At 37.7% G+C, this 15484-nt stretch overlaps 2 protein-coding genes across 5 annotated transcripts in view; both read right to left on the bottom strand.

Annotated features, from left to right (window-relative positions):
* Positions 1 to 4927: 4927 nt before the first annotated feature.
* LOC138326813 (ice nucleation protein-like) lies at positions 4928 to 10267 on the bottom strand. Its single transcript, XM_069272815.1, has 4 exons — positions 10209 to 10267; positions 5673 to 6234; positions 5455 to 5583; positions 4928 to 5062 (listed from the first exon to the last, which is right to left on the bottom strand). Exons 1-4 carry the CDS (start codon positions 10265 to 10267, stop codon positions 4928 to 4930), a joined length of 885 nt encoding a protein of 294 aa, XP_069128916.1.
* Positions 9820 to 15484, bottom strand: part of LOC138327342 (centrosomal protein of 135 kDa-like) — a 48160-nt gene continuing 42495 nt past the window's right edge. For all 4 annotated transcript variants that reach the window (XM_069273360.1, XM_069273361.1, XM_069273362.1 and 1 more), the window contains 2 exons: positions 12864 to 13013; positions 9820 to 12579 (listed from right to left, as the gene is read on the bottom strand). In XM_069273360.1, coding sequence (XP_069129461.1) covers positions 12456 to 12579; positions 12864 to 13013 — 274 coding nt within the window. In that variant the 3' untranslated portion in view covers positions 9820 to 12455. The remainder of the gene's footprint in view (positions 12580 to 12863; positions 13014 to 15484) is intronic.

Below are 15484 nucleotides of genomic sequence, written 5' to 3'. Positions count from 1 at the left end.
AACCCCAAGTGACCAATACCCCAGATAAACTACCCAACATTCACTCGACGTAGACAATAGACTAATACCATATAAGGACACAAATATGATTGACATACACATTACGTCACATTCACATAACTCATCGCTCTCACTTACACGTGCCTTTTCCGCGCGCGCGCCAACGATCTTGTCGCATTGCGTATCCGCGACCCGCGACTATCGCTACACGGACCATACGCGAACGCGCACTAAAATATAACGTATACAAAATAAAAGTAGTAAAATAACACTACTACAATAGTTAAAGTTTGTTACCGCTATTTCTCAAAAAGTACTGAAGGGATCTTTCTCAAATTTCATATATAGGTTTCCCTAGGGCCCTAGTTGTGCATATTGCATTTTGGACCGATCGATGCACAAGATGGCCGACAGGTGGCCATCTTGGATTTTGATAGTTAAAGTTTGTTACCGCTATTTCTCAGAAAGTACTGAAGGGATCTTTCTCAAATTCCATGCATAGGTTCCCCTTGTACCCTAGTTGTGCATAGTACCTTTTAGGACTGATGCATAATGCCTTTCGGGACTGATCGGTAAACAAGATAGGCAACCGGCCGCCATCTTAGATTTCATTGTTGAAGTTTTTTACCACTATTTCTTAGAAAGTACTATAGTGATCTGTCTCAAATTTTATATGTAGTGTGTTTGAAAAAGTTTGAAAAGCAGGGAAAAGATCCTTCTTTCCATTGTCAGACATTGATCATTCTTTGGTGGGCGCCAAGATCCCTCTGGGATCTCTTGTTAACACAATGCGACTAGCGTGTGTATTAATTAAATTGAATTAAAAATGATCAAAGAGGGAAACAGGGTTACATTTGATTTTGCAATAAAACATTTATAATTTAAAATAATACCAGCACCACAAAGGCTACAGTCTTAATTTTGACCAATCAGAGGGCTTTTATTTCGAAGCAATGGTAAAAATATATTTAAAACTGTAACTATCTCATTCGGCATACCCCATAACCCATATGTACCAATTTTCACTAATATCTTACAATATCTAAATTTCAACCAATCAGGGACCTCCATTTTGGTTCCATGGCAACCAATCTTTTGAAAAGTGATTCCATGTTATTCAGCATATTTCATACCCCCTATATTCCAATCTTCACTTAAAGAGACAATTCACTCAGGCTTATTATTTTAAATAACCAAGAAGCCAAATATAGCATAAATGAATTGTTCTAAATTTCTTATGAAACATATAACGTAAAACATTGACAAATTCCTCAACATTTTTAAGTATTTTAATTAATATCATTTAAATATCTAATCGTTGATCAATATGATTAAGCAGGTACAATATGGACACTGTACCCATACCCAAGCCAAAGTCACGCATGTTAAACAAATGAACTACATAACCACTAAGATGGTGATAAAATGATTTTTTGGCAAGACAATTCACCTAATAAGGTAAACACACTACTGTCAGAGCTATTTGAGCAGTTCTAGACAGAAGTTGCATTACTCTACGAGCACGGGACAGGGTTCCACATACAAGAAGTTTGACCACAGTGTGTAATGGTGGACAGCGAGAGAGTTTGAACATTTCACACACATGTCACCACCATGGGCTTTTCAGGCATATCACAGTTAAACCGACTGATCTAATTTCCATTAGAACTGGTTTTTTAGCTCACCTGGCCCGAAGGGCCGGTGAGCTTATGTCATGGCGCGGCGTCCGTCGTCCATCCGTCAACATTTCCTTTAAATCGCTACTAGTCATAGAGTTCTGCATGGATTGTAACCAAATTTGGCCACAAACATCCTTGGGGGAGGGGGGAACAGAACTTGTATAAATCTTGGCTCTGTCCCCCCCGGGGCAGGAGGGGCGGGGCCCAATAGGGGAAATAGAGGTAAATCCTATAAATCGCTACTTGTCCTAGAGTTCTGCATGGATTGTAACCAAATTTGACCACAAACATCCTTGGGGGAGGGGAAACAGAACTTGTATAAATTTTGGCTCTGGTCCCCCAGGGGCAGGAGGGGCGGGGCCCAATAGGGGTAATAGAGGTAAATCCTTTAAATCGCTACTTGTCCTAGAGTTCTGCATGGATTGTAACCAAAATTAGCCACAAACATCCTTGGGGGAAGGGGAACAGAACTTGTGTAAATTTTGACTCTGGTCCCCCGGGGCAGGAGGGGCGGGGCCCAATAGGGGAAATAGAGGTAAATCCTTTAAATCGCTACTTGTCCTAGAGCTCTACATGAATTGTAACCAATTTGGCCACAAACATCCTTGGGGGGAAGGGGAACAGAACTTGTATAAATTTTGGCTCTGGTCCCCCGGGGGCAGGAGGGGCGGGGCCCAATAGGGGTAATAGAGGTAAATCCTTTAAATCGCTACTAATCATAGAGTTCTGCATGGATTGTAACCAAATTTGGCCACAAACATCCTTGGGGGAAGGGGAACAGAACTTGTATAAATTTTGACTCTGGGCCCCCGAGGGCAGGACGGGTGGGGCCCAATAGGGGAAATAGAGGTAAATCCTATAAATCACTTCTTGTTCTAGAGTTTTGCTTGGATTGTGACCAAATTTGGCCATAAACATCCTTGGGGGAAGGGGAACAGGACTTGTATAAATTTTGGCTCTGACCCCCTGGGGGCGGGAGGGGTGGGGCCCAATAGGGGATTTAGAGGTTAATATTAAAATTCCTTCAGAAAAGAAACAATGAACCTGTATTCAGAACATTACTTGGCATTACAAACCAGGTGAGCGATACAGGCCCTCTGGGCCTCTTGTTTCCCGATATATGTACAAATTTTAATATTCTCTTTGACTGAATTGCCCCTTTAAATCTGACAATATCTTAATTTTAACCAATTTTGTTTCCATGACAACCAATCTTTTTGAAAGTGATACCATGTTATTCAGCATACCACGTAACACCTCTATATACCAATTTTCACTTAATTCTGAGATCATTTAAATTCCAGCCAATCAGAGTCCTCTGTTTTGTTACCATGGCAATCAATATTTCAAAAGGTGTTGTCATGATATTGAGCATCTAAAATTATTACTATACACTGATTTTCACTTACATCGGACTCTGTAATCATAAACTGGAAATGTATAACTAGGTATACTAACAAAGAAGTGCACTCTCTATTTTCAAGTCACTCAAAAGCTGTTTTCCCAGATTTTAATTTTAAAACTAATTTACACAAAGACAGAAAATGTCGTGCGAGTATTTTTCAATTGGGGGTAAAATTGTGGACAAAACCAGTAATAGGGTGAAATGAGATGACAAAGAGCAATGTTTCGTTTTCGTTTTTTTCCAAAAAGTTTTAATTTTTCGTAAAAAAAATATTATTTTAAACAAAATTTCCCTTTAAATATCTTAAAGAAATGACTTACATATAAAGTATACGATCTACTCAAATGATTTATGGATAAAAAATGTAGAATATTTATCAAAGGCTAACCTTTTTTTTGACATGTTTGTGCAGGTAGTTGGAATGAAAATGACTACGAAGAATTCAGTCCCTTTGGGCCTTTTAAAAATCACAAAAGGAAAGGAAGTGTCATTTGAAAGGGAAAACTAGTAGTACTTTCAATATGCAAAGTTTCAAGAAAATTGGGCTGTGGGCAGTTTCTATGGGATTTTTAACATTAGCTTGAACACTACGTTTTAAAAAGACTTTCACTAAAGTTTGATAAACATGATAAATAACTTTTGGGGAACCTCTACACATGTATCTACTCGCGATAGACCTAAAATGATTGAGTTTTGGGTTTGAGGAGGTGGAGAGAAGCTGGAACCACTAACCTAGTACCTGACAACTGCCTTATATGGGATTTGAACTCTCAAATGAAACAAGAGACCCATAAGACATTCACCTGCATGACATTTGATAAAGTAGACAAAATCATCTAGCTGTCTCTTAAAAGCATAATGATTTAATGCCATTTGACCAAAAAGAGCTCATTTTAAGAGACAGATGATTTGGTCTAATGATAAAGCACTGTCACTGTGTCGTTATAACCAGCACCCTGTGTGAGGTTAGAACCAGTATCCTGTGTGAGGTTAGAACCATTATCTTGTGTGAGGTTAGAACCAGTATCCTGTGTGAGGTTAGAACCATTATCTTGTGTGAGGTTAGAACCAGTATCCTGTATGAGGTTAGAACCAGAATCCTATGTGAGGTTAGAACCAGTATCCTGTATGAAGTTAGAACCAGTATCCTGTGTGAGGTTAGAACCAGTATCCTGTGTGAGGTTAGAACCAGTATCCTGTGTGAGGTTAGAACCAGCATCCTGTGTAAGGTTAGAACCAGTACCCTGTGTGTAAGGTTAGAACCAGTATCCTGTATGAGGTTAGAACCAGAATCCTATGTGAGGTTAGAACCAGTATTCTGTATGAGGTTAGAACCAGTATCCTGTGTGAGGTTAGAACCAGTATCCTGTGTGAGGTTAGAACCAGAATCCTATGTGAGGTTAGAACCAGAATCCTATGTGAGGTTAGAACCAGTATCCTGTGTGAGGTTAGAACCAGTATCCTGTGTAAGGTTAGAACCAGTATCCTGTATGAGGTTAGAACCAGAATCCTATGTGAGGTTAGAACCAGTATCCTGTATGAGGTTAGAACCAGTTTTCCTGTGAGAGGTTAGAACCAGCATCCTGTGTGAGGTTAGAACCAGTATCCTGTGTGATGTTAGAACCAGCATCCTGTGTGAGGTTAGAGAACCAGCATTCTGTGTGATGTTAAAACCAGCATCCTGTGTGAGGTTAGAACCAGCATCCTGTGTGATGTTAGAACCAGTATCCTATGTGATTTTAGAACCAGTATCCTGTGTGAGGTTAGAGAAGCAGCATCCTGTGTGAGGTTAGAGAACCAGCATCCTGTGTGAGAGGTTAGAGTACCAGCATCCTGTGTGAGGTTAAAAACCAGTATCCTGTGTGAGGTTAGAACCAGTATCCTGTGTGAGGTTAGAACCAGAATCCTGTGTGAGGTTAGAACCAGAATCCTGTGTGAGGTTAGAACTAGCATCCTGTGTGAGGTTAGAACTGGTATCCTGTGTGAGGTTAGAGAACCAGCATCCTGTGTGATGTTAGAACCAGCATCCTGTGTGAGGTTAGAGAACCAGCATCCTGTGTGATGTTAGAACCAGCATCCTGTGTGAGGTTAGAGAACCAGCATCCTGTGTGAGGTTAGAGAACCAGTATCCTGTGTGAGGTAGAGAACCAGTATCCTGTGTGAGGTTAGAGAATCAGTATCCTGTGTGAGGTTAGAACCAGCAACCTGTGTGATCTTAGAACCAGTATCTTGTGTGAGGTTAGAGAACCAGCATCCTGTGTGATGTAAGAACAAGCATCCTGTGTGAAGTTAGAGAACCAGCATCCTGTGTGAGGTTAGAACCAGCATCCTGTGTGAGGTTAGAACCAGCAACCTGTGTGATCTTAGAACCAGTATCTTGTGTGAGGTTAGAGAACCAGCATCCTGTGTGAGGTTAGAACCAGTATCCTGTGTGATGTTAGAACCAGCATCCTGTGTGAGGTTAGAGAACCAGCATCCTGTGAGGTTAGAACCAGCATCCTGTGTGAGGTAAGAACCAGCAACCTGTGTGATCTTAGAACCAGTATCCTGTGTGAGGTTAGAACCAGTATCCTGTATGAGGTTAGAACCAGTATCCTGTATGAGGTTAGAGAACCAGCATCCTGTGTGAGGTTAGAACCAGTATCTTGTGTGAGGTTAGAACTAGTATCCTGTGTGAGGTTAGAACCTGTATCCTGTGTGAGCTTAGAACCAGTATCCTGTGTGAAGTTAGAACCAGTATCCTGAGTGAAGTTAGTACCAGTGTCCTGTGTGAGGTTAGAACCGGTATCCTGTGTGAGTTTAGAACTAGTATCCTGTGTGATGTTAGAACCTGTATCATGTGTGAGGTTATAACCAGCATCCTGTGTGATGTTAGAACCAGCACCCTGTGTGAGGTTAGAACCAGTACCCTGTGTGAGGTTAGAACCAGTATCCTGTGTGAGGTTAGAACCAGTATCCTGTGTGATGTTAGAACCAGTATCCTGTGTGAGGTTAGAACCAGCATCCTGTGTGAGGTTAGAACCAGTATCCTGTGTGAGGTTAGAACCAGTATCCTGTGTGAGGTTGGAACCAGTAACCTGTGTGAGGTTAGAACCTGTATCCTGTGTGAGGTTAGAACCAGCACCCTGTGTGAGGTTTAGAACCAGAATCCTGTGTGAGGTTAGAACCAGTATCCTGTGTTAGGTTAGAACCAGCACCCTGTGTGAGGTTAGAACCAGCACCCTGTGTGAGGTTAGAACCAGCACCCTGTGTGAGGTTAGAACCAGCATCCTGTGTGATGTTAGAACCAGCATCCTGTGTGAGGTTAGAACCAGCACCCTTGGTGAGGTATTATTCAAAAGGTGGACTAAGATACATCTGAGCATTTTACTTTCATTTTGAATATGTTTTTTCATCAATTTTATATTCATTCCATTAACCAAGCTGTTATGTGCAATTGCAGTTGGTCCTTACTGTTATTTCAAAGCTATATGGCAATGTTCATGTTGACGTGACTCCTCGCGGTAGTGAGTGAGCGTCAAAAACATGACTGTAAGTTGCCTTAGACACTAAAAATACTATAATTTGGCTTTTTTACATTTTCTGCAAAATATGCAACATATAATTACACATAAGATATCCTAGAGAGATCATGGCGCCCACCAAGAAATTGGTCTTTGTTTGACAATGAAAAGAGGAATCTTTGCTTTTCAAACATGGCTGCCTGTCGGACATCTTGTTGAAGGATCAGTCCCAAAATGCCAAATGCACAACTAGCACCAGTGTTTTGAGCTATATATGAAATTTGTGACAGATCCCTGCTGTACTATCTGTCAAATAGTGGTAGCAAACATCAAAATCCAAGATGGCAGCAGGTTGACCATTTTTATTGTTGATAAATTGGTCCCAAAATGCAATATGCACAACGAGTGTCCTAGGGAAAACCTACATATGAAATTTATGACAGATCCCTTCAGTACTTTCTGAGAAATAGCGGTAACAAACTTCAATTATCAAATTTTAAGATGGCTTGATCTTGTTACTGATCAGTTGCAATATGCCACTTTCCTAAGAAATAACGGTAACAAGAAATGTTAATGGATGGATGGACAGACCACAAACGATGGCAATTTGAATATCTGATGATGGTGGCTAAAAGAAGTGGTCATTTAATTTTTCCTTTGCGGTTAAGCATGTCTTATTACCAGGTAATCACTTAGTAACAGGGTCAAACTTAAGTTACTTGTAATTCATGAAACCCAGAAAAAGATAAATATTTTCCTAACAATTTTTTTGCTAGATTAAAGTTGCACACAACACAGCATGTACATGTACGAGATCAGAATTTTGTATTTTATATTTGAAGAATCACAGAACTCAGGGTTCGGCATACAAGACGTCCGACCACAATGTGTAATGGCAGAGTCAAATCGAAGGAGTGTAAATGATTCACACACATTTCACCACCTTGGACTCTTTTGGCATATCACAGTAAAACCAACTTATCTAATTTCCATTAGAACTGGTTTATTTCCCACAATATCAGTAGCAAGTTGCCAGTTGCAAATTTTGTCAAAAATTACACTTCTATTTTTTAGTAGATTTTTTTTATACGGTGATATTAAGAAATGGCCCATTTGGTGCCATTTTGAAATTGTGTCTTTTTTTTCGCCTCGAGTAGAGTCACAGATTTACCATTTTTTACTGAAATTGTTTTTTACTTCTAAATTTGAGAAAGTATTCATTCAAGGAGCGGATTATCAATCACTGGAACTCCTTCCGAAGCCGTGGGTTACATCACCATCAATAAAAACCTTTGAATCTCGCTTGGATAAGCATTGGGGGCAGCCCGAATGCTACTTTAATCACGAGATAGATAATACTGAACTTATTAATAGTCGGGATGTATAGTATGATTAGCGATCTGGATATATAGGCATTATGCCTGCGTCCAGTATTATTATTATTATTACCAGCTAACCGATACTTCCATTATATATATAATTGGCTTCTTAGGTAAAATATGTGTTTTCGTTTCAATATCACATACAGTGTATTTAACAGTAATGACAATAAAAAAAGCTAACCAAATTTTATAACATATATGTATAATTTATTTTTCACAAAAAATAATACGAGCAGCCACTTGAAACATCATGATATACACGTGCATATCAAAAGGTCTCCAATACTTTTACTAAAGTAAATGACATACGTATCAATTCACTAGTAAACGTTTCTGTCATAATTTGCGTGCCTCTGTGTTTTGGCTGAGGTGACCAAGATTTCATTTTACGGTCTCGGAATAGCAGTTGAGACTGCTTGTTTTAACACATGTTCATAGAAATTTAACTGTCGAAAACAGATATATCTAGATTTAATATCCCATGAAAAGTTACATAATATAGGACCATGATCGAGAGCATCGTGGGTAGCAAACTTGCTAGCCAAGGGTATTAAGTTTGATTCTCGTAGTAGAAAGAGAATCGTACTAATACCTTATGGGATCCTAAACGGTATTATAGACAAGAGGGGTGAGGCTAGGGAACAGTCACCCACACAATCTGTAAGGAAGATCCTAAACGGTATTATAGACAAGAGGGGTGAGGCTAGGGAACAGTCACCAACACAATCTGTAAGGAAGATCCTAAACGGTATTATAGACAAGAGGGGTGAGACTAGGGAACAGTCACCAACACAATCTGTAAGGAAGATACATTTGGAATACCAAAATCTTTACGAAAATGTTTGTATGTTGTTCGGCATCAATTAAAACCCCTATAGACCAATTTTCATTTAAATCGGAGACTGAAACCTTAAAACAGGAAGTGGGCCAGCGGCCCTCTTGGAATACCAAAATTTTTACGAAAACGTTTGCATGTTGTTCGGCATCAATTAAAACCCCTATAGACCAATTTTCATTGAGATCGGAGACCGAAACCTTAAAACAGGACGTGGGCCAGCTAAAATTAAGAAAATTTTCCCATTTGGGGCCCCACCCCTCAGCCCCTAAGGGTCTGACCAGGCTCATTTATATAAAATATGATTGTCCTTCCCCAATGATGTTTAACACCAAATATAGATGAAATCCATCCAAGGGTGAAGGAGGAGTAGGCTTTTGTATTAATAGTCTTACGCACGACGCACGGCGCATGGCGCACGACGACGGACAAAACACGATGACAATAGGTCATCCTGACCTTCGGTCAGATGACCTAAAAATACATGTACATAAAGTATTAAGTTGATTGATCACGAAACTGGCCAGTTCAGCTATGATGCAGCCATGTCACTAATGTAAGACACATGTCCATTCATGTAATAACTGTCACAGTAGATGGAAAGTCCCATCCAATGCAGATTTGATCTGTAATATGAAGAGCTTTGTGTCCATTTTCCCTAAATCAACTGATCAATTGAATCTGACTCTCGTGGCTATATACTGTTAATATAAGGTCAATAGTTAGTCAAAAGCTTGAGGCAAATTATAATTTGTTTACTGTTAATAAATTTGATATAGCATTGCCATAAATTCTAGACAACCATATACAGTTATGGTTGCTATGAAATCCCTACATATTACCACAAACCCGCCATCTCTGGGTGGTATGTTAGAACCTCATGTGGGACAGTTGGAAAGTACTGACTACCGATCGGCAATTTTTTTTTCTCATGAATACACCATCTTCCCTTCACCTGGCACATCCTTAAATGACCCCAGCTGTTAATAGGACACCAAACAAAACACAAACAACATTTCTGGCTATGCACATTTTATTGACTCTGACCTAAGATATATATAGAAACAGTAGAATAACTTAAACACTAATATTGATGGTTCTATCTTAAGCACTCCGGGCAGATGTAGGTAACACTGTGTGCAAATGCTCATGTAAACCAATTAATTTTCACAAGTGATTATTTTGCATATTTTTCTGACAAGTGGAAATCACGAAAAATAATCGTTATAAAACATTTTCAAACATAGGTTCAGTAGATCCATAGGTCTCAAAATTGCAAAATGAAAATGCTGTGAAAACACATAATTAAGTCACTGCAAAAATAGTTGGTTTACAGCACATCATGAGCATGTCTTATACATTATAGAGTGTTGTATCGCATGTTAATCTGCCCATTTTATATACCACACATCGGCCAAGACAAACTCCATGGCAATATCTTCTACTGCAGTGGCTTGTGCCATGATGATTTTGACAAAAAGATAGATATTTCATAGTTTTATTTCTGTTCTTTATGGTGCTGCATTCACAGCATGTACTTATTCTTTAATTCAATTACTTGTTTCCTTTCATGATTTGAATATATACCACTACTTCTAAGCTAAGAAGTTAAAAAATATATATGTTCTGTCCACAACCTCTAGATGGTGTATGTAGACGTTGTATGAATCATTTTTACATAAACAAAGTGTGATGACTCAGATCAGAATAAAAATCAGTGAGATTGACATATATCAGACAGATAAAAAAAAAGGCAGAAAGAAAAAATATACATTAAATATTGTATACATATACAACATTGTACAGAAAATAATAAATTATATGAAATGGACGGATTTCTATTTTCATCTAAGGACTAATTATGGTAAAAGTTAAATAAATAGGACATTTTCTTATCATTTCATGCTTTTCTGTTGGAATACAAACTGCCAATACAACAGTTTCTAAGGCCATAGAAACCTTGAGGCTTACTCATGTACTATCCAAAATAAATTAATGTACTATAAGCTGATGGATACAATTTGACAGGGTATGGCATTTCATTAATCTATCTTATATAGTTTTCAACAGAAATGTCATATCTCAGACATTTCATTCAACAATTCTGCCAGCATACATTCATTCAAGTATCTTTGTCAGAAAAGGACAAAAACAAAAAAGAAAACCCTGATAAATAGTATGAAACCTCATTATGACAAACTGCAAACCAAAACAAAGAGTTTTATGTACTTTGTACAATAAACAAAAGTCACATTAAATTACGTTTTTCCCTAAATGATGAGGTACTCAACTTGCTGAAACCATACCTTAAATTGTGTCTTATTAATGAGACATGCTACCTTGCATTACAGTTCAAAGAGAACTTGTAAAGGGAGATAATCAATCGTTGACCATTTGGTATACAAAGGAATGTGTTAGTCTTGGTCCCATACTGATAGGGTCAGATAACAAATATTTAAGACACAACAAGTAAAAGTAACCGGTCCAAATGTAAGGTAGCACATTACCTGAGTTTACATTAAAAGGCAATCTAGACGTGTTTGTATAGCGGAGTACAATTAACTACAAATAAAAACATCCAGATGTATCACAGTTGCTTATAAAAATCTATATAATAATGCTGGTGGCTGGAAGATTGGTAAGGGGAGGTCACTCACACTGGTAAGTACTTCTCCTGATCAGAGCAATATCATTCACTTCACACACCTCCATATATCATTTTAGTTGAGCTCATGTAATAACTGGGCAAGTCCACTGCAAGAATTCAGGGATCTCTCTTTCCTTTCATTTAAACTAACATATCCTTTTCTCCCTCAGCACCAGAATGTGGAGCTGCGGGAGAATTCACATCCTCGGTAGACATCAGCTATAAAACTCCAAACAAACTGCTGTCAGTATAGCGAAAAGAATCCGACACATTGCTCCCCTCCACCAGATGGCTCTCACACAATAACATTTAAATGATCCAGATTCTCATCATGCTGTGGTTAGCATGTCATTTACAAGCACTTGTATGAATAAGATCAAGCCTCAATATCACAGATATCATATAAATACATCTCATTAGGCGATCTACCGGCAGTGGAGTTTTGAAATGCATGACGATACGCTGTGAACTGATTACTAAACTGTCCAATTATTTCTTACAGGGATAGCTAAAAGTACTCGTAGAAATGAAATTTGATACATGTACTTTTAATTTAATTCAGATCAACCCTAAACTAACTGGAATGTTCTATCACTTTGCTATAGTTTTTGCTGCACTCTCAAGGGTATATGTATGATATTCTGTGACATATAGACAGATTATACATTAGACCTACATGTATACCAATTTCAGATAAAAAATATTAATTTTTATCACTTCCATTACATAACCAATCATTTCTAACTTTTCAGCTGAAGATGGTACAAATTACAAATTTTAAATGCACTCTCTGATTCTCACATGGTGTAGGCCCAGATTGATATACATGGTGATTCTCCTTCTGTATATAACAACCAGTCTTTACACATAATACTTTTATTATACAAAATATTGTATCAATGATGAGATGTTGTATGGCTAATCTGTCTTGCTCTCTAAGCATTGATGTTACCATTGATACACATATCCTGGCGGTGTTAATTAGCTGCTAATTAGGACTGTGATCATGAGTAGTCCTGTCCTAAACTTTTAACAGAAGTATCTAGTTGATCGTCTAGGTAACTGGGTCGCTCTGGTGTCAGGTTTCTCCTGCTCGACGAACTGCGGTACAAGTCAGGACTCTGGCTCCTGCGGAAAGATAAATTGAACTCCAATATTAACTTTGGAAACGGGAATAACACAATTTAAAGTTTTTGGAAACTAATTTAAAGCAGCAAGTATTATCTGCTAAGAAAAATCATCATCACATCTCTCATAGCTTGAACAATGTATGAATAAATTTTTACAATTATAGTTAATTAATTCCTATTAATGTCGGTAATATTTGCACAAGCAGTTAAGATAAGTATGTAAATTAATAAACGTTCTGTCATGGTTACTGATTGTAAGCACACAAACTGTAGGATAATGACCTTCTAGGGCTGGGAGACCTTGACCTTGACCTGGATGTTGTCAAACTATTATGGGTTGTTGTTTTAGTGTAAGAGTAGCTAGAGGAGTATTCCATTGTAGGTATAGGGGGAGTCAGGCCGTGTCTCCTCAGTTCCTGTATAGCTCTCTCCCTGTAAAACAAGATGGCCAATAATTAGTACCAATTATTTTACGTAATCTAACACTTTCTGGACAACATTACCTTTGCCATTCTTAACCTATTCGATCAAAGTTACTTTACTCTTTCCTTTTCCTATATACAGTCAAAACTCGTTTACTTTAAACTAATTGATTTTTGTGTATACAATATTTCGCGTCTATCTATTTTCAACAAATTAGCGAACAACTTACATAAACTTCTAGTGTAGTCAGATTATATAGTGAGCTTTATCACTGACAGGTCAGATATCTTCTTGTGTAGTCAGATTCTATAGTGAGCTTTACCACTGACAAGTCAGATATCTTCTAGTGTAGTCAGATTCTATAGTGAGCTTATCTCTGACAGGTCAGATATCTTCTATTGTAGTCAGATTCTATAGTGAGCTTTATCACTGACAAGTCAGATATCTTCTAGTGTAGTCAGATTCTATAGTGAGCTTATCTCTGACAGGTCAGATATCTTCTTGTGTAGTCAGATTCTATAGTGAGCTTTATCACTGACAGGTCAGATATCTTCTAGTGTAGTCAGATTCTATAGTGAGCTTTACCACTGAAAGGTCTGATATCTTCTTGTGTAGTCAGATTCTATAGTGAGCTTTATCACTGACAGGTCAGATATCTTCTTGTGTAGTCAGATTCTATAGTGAGCTTATCACTGACAGGTCAGATATTTTCTAGTGTAGTCAGATTCTATAGTGAGCTTTACCACTGACAAATCAGATATCTTCTTGCGTAGCAGATTCTATAGTGAGTTTAATCTCAGGTTAGACATCTTGTTATGTAGTCAAATTCTATAGTGAGCTTTATCACTGACAAGTCAGATATCTTCTAGTGTAGTCAGATTCTATAGTGAGCTTTATCACTGACAAGTCAGATATCTTCTTGTGTAGTCAGATTCTATAGTGAGCTTATCTCTGACAAGTCAGATATCTTCTTGTGTAGTCAGATTCTATAGTGAGCTTTATCACTGACAAGACAGATATCTTCTAGTGTAGTCAGATTCTATAGTGAGCTTATCACTGACAAGACAGATATCTTCTTGTGTAGTCAGATTCTGAGAGCTTTATCACTGACAAATCAGATATCTTCTAGTGTAGTCAGATTCTATAGTGAGTTTTATCTCAGGTTAGACATCTAGCTATGTAGTCAGATTCTATAGTGAGCTTTATCACTGACAAGTCAGATATCTTCTAGTGTAGTCAGATTCTATAGTGAGCTTTATCACTGACAAGTCAGATATCTTCTAGTGTAGTCAGATTCTATAGTGAGCTTTATCACTGACAAGTCAGATATCTTCTAGTGTAGTCAGATTCTGAGAGCTTTATCACTGACAGGTCAGATATCTTCTAGTGTAGTCAGATTCTGAGAGCTTTATCAATGACAAATCAGATATCTTCTAGTGTAGTCAGATTCTATAGTGAGCTTTACCAGTGACAAATCAGATATCTTCTAGTGTAGTCAGATTCTATAGTGAGCTTTATCACTGACAAGTCAGATATCTTCTAGTGTAGTCAGATTCTATAGTGAGCTTTATCACTGACAAGTCAGATATCTTCTAGTGTAGTCAGATTCTATAGTGAGCTTTATCACTGACAGGTCAGATATCTTCTAGTGTAGTCAGATTCCATAGTGAGCTTTATCACTGACAAATCAGATATCTTCTTGCGTAGCAGATTCTATAGTGAGTTTTATCTCAGGTTAGACATCTAGCTATGTAGTCAGATTCTATAGTGAGCTTTATCACTGGGAATTTAATGTGTTATATATAATGCTCAGTTTATTATCAGGAAAGTAAGGTCCCTTACTTTAGTAACATTAGTTATTACTGGCAGGTGACAAGTTCTGGTCGAGTACCAATTCCTGCTATCACATGTGTATGTGTATGATCACATACAAATTTTTAGAATTTTTTGTATGAAAATCAGCTTGGTAGTGTCTTCTATCAGAGGATTATTTTATTGATGTAATTTGAGTGGTAATCGTACAGCCAGAGATGGGATGGCGAGAACTGGTACTTGGTGAGAACTGGTCATGTGTCAGTAGCGCGTAGTTTAATAATGTATAAGTTCTAATACTATTAGGATAAGTGAAACTCTAAATATTCCTTTAAGGGATATATTGCACATGTTTCGATTTCAATCTTTTTCTTTTTTAAGATTTTCTAAAATGTGACTTATCTAAAACCACTTTGATGAAATTTTACTATTTTACCATGTACAGATGTATTAACTTTCATTGCTAAAAGTGTGTATGAGTCTATCAGATCAAATCAGAAACACTTAATGTTTCATAACAGGTTTGTTTTGTATTTGTTGAACAGGAAAATTCACATGAAAATGATAGAGACTAACTACATTTAAATCCAAGGATACAAAAATCAATAGGACTGTGGTGAGACGTTTATTATCTAAGTCCTTGATCAATGATAACATTCTGAAGCTTT

The sequence above is a fragment of the Argopecten irradians genome, chromosome 7 (genome assembly GCF_041381155.1).
Source record: "Argopecten irradians isolate NY chromosome 7, Ai_NY, whole genome shotgun sequence".
Classification (NCBI taxonomy): domain Eukaryota; kingdom Metazoa; phylum Mollusca; class Bivalvia; order Pectinida; family Pectinidae; genus Argopecten; species Argopecten irradians.
The sequence above is the reverse complement of the archived record's forward strand: the minus strand, read 5'-3'. Positions and strand labels throughout refer to the sequence as shown.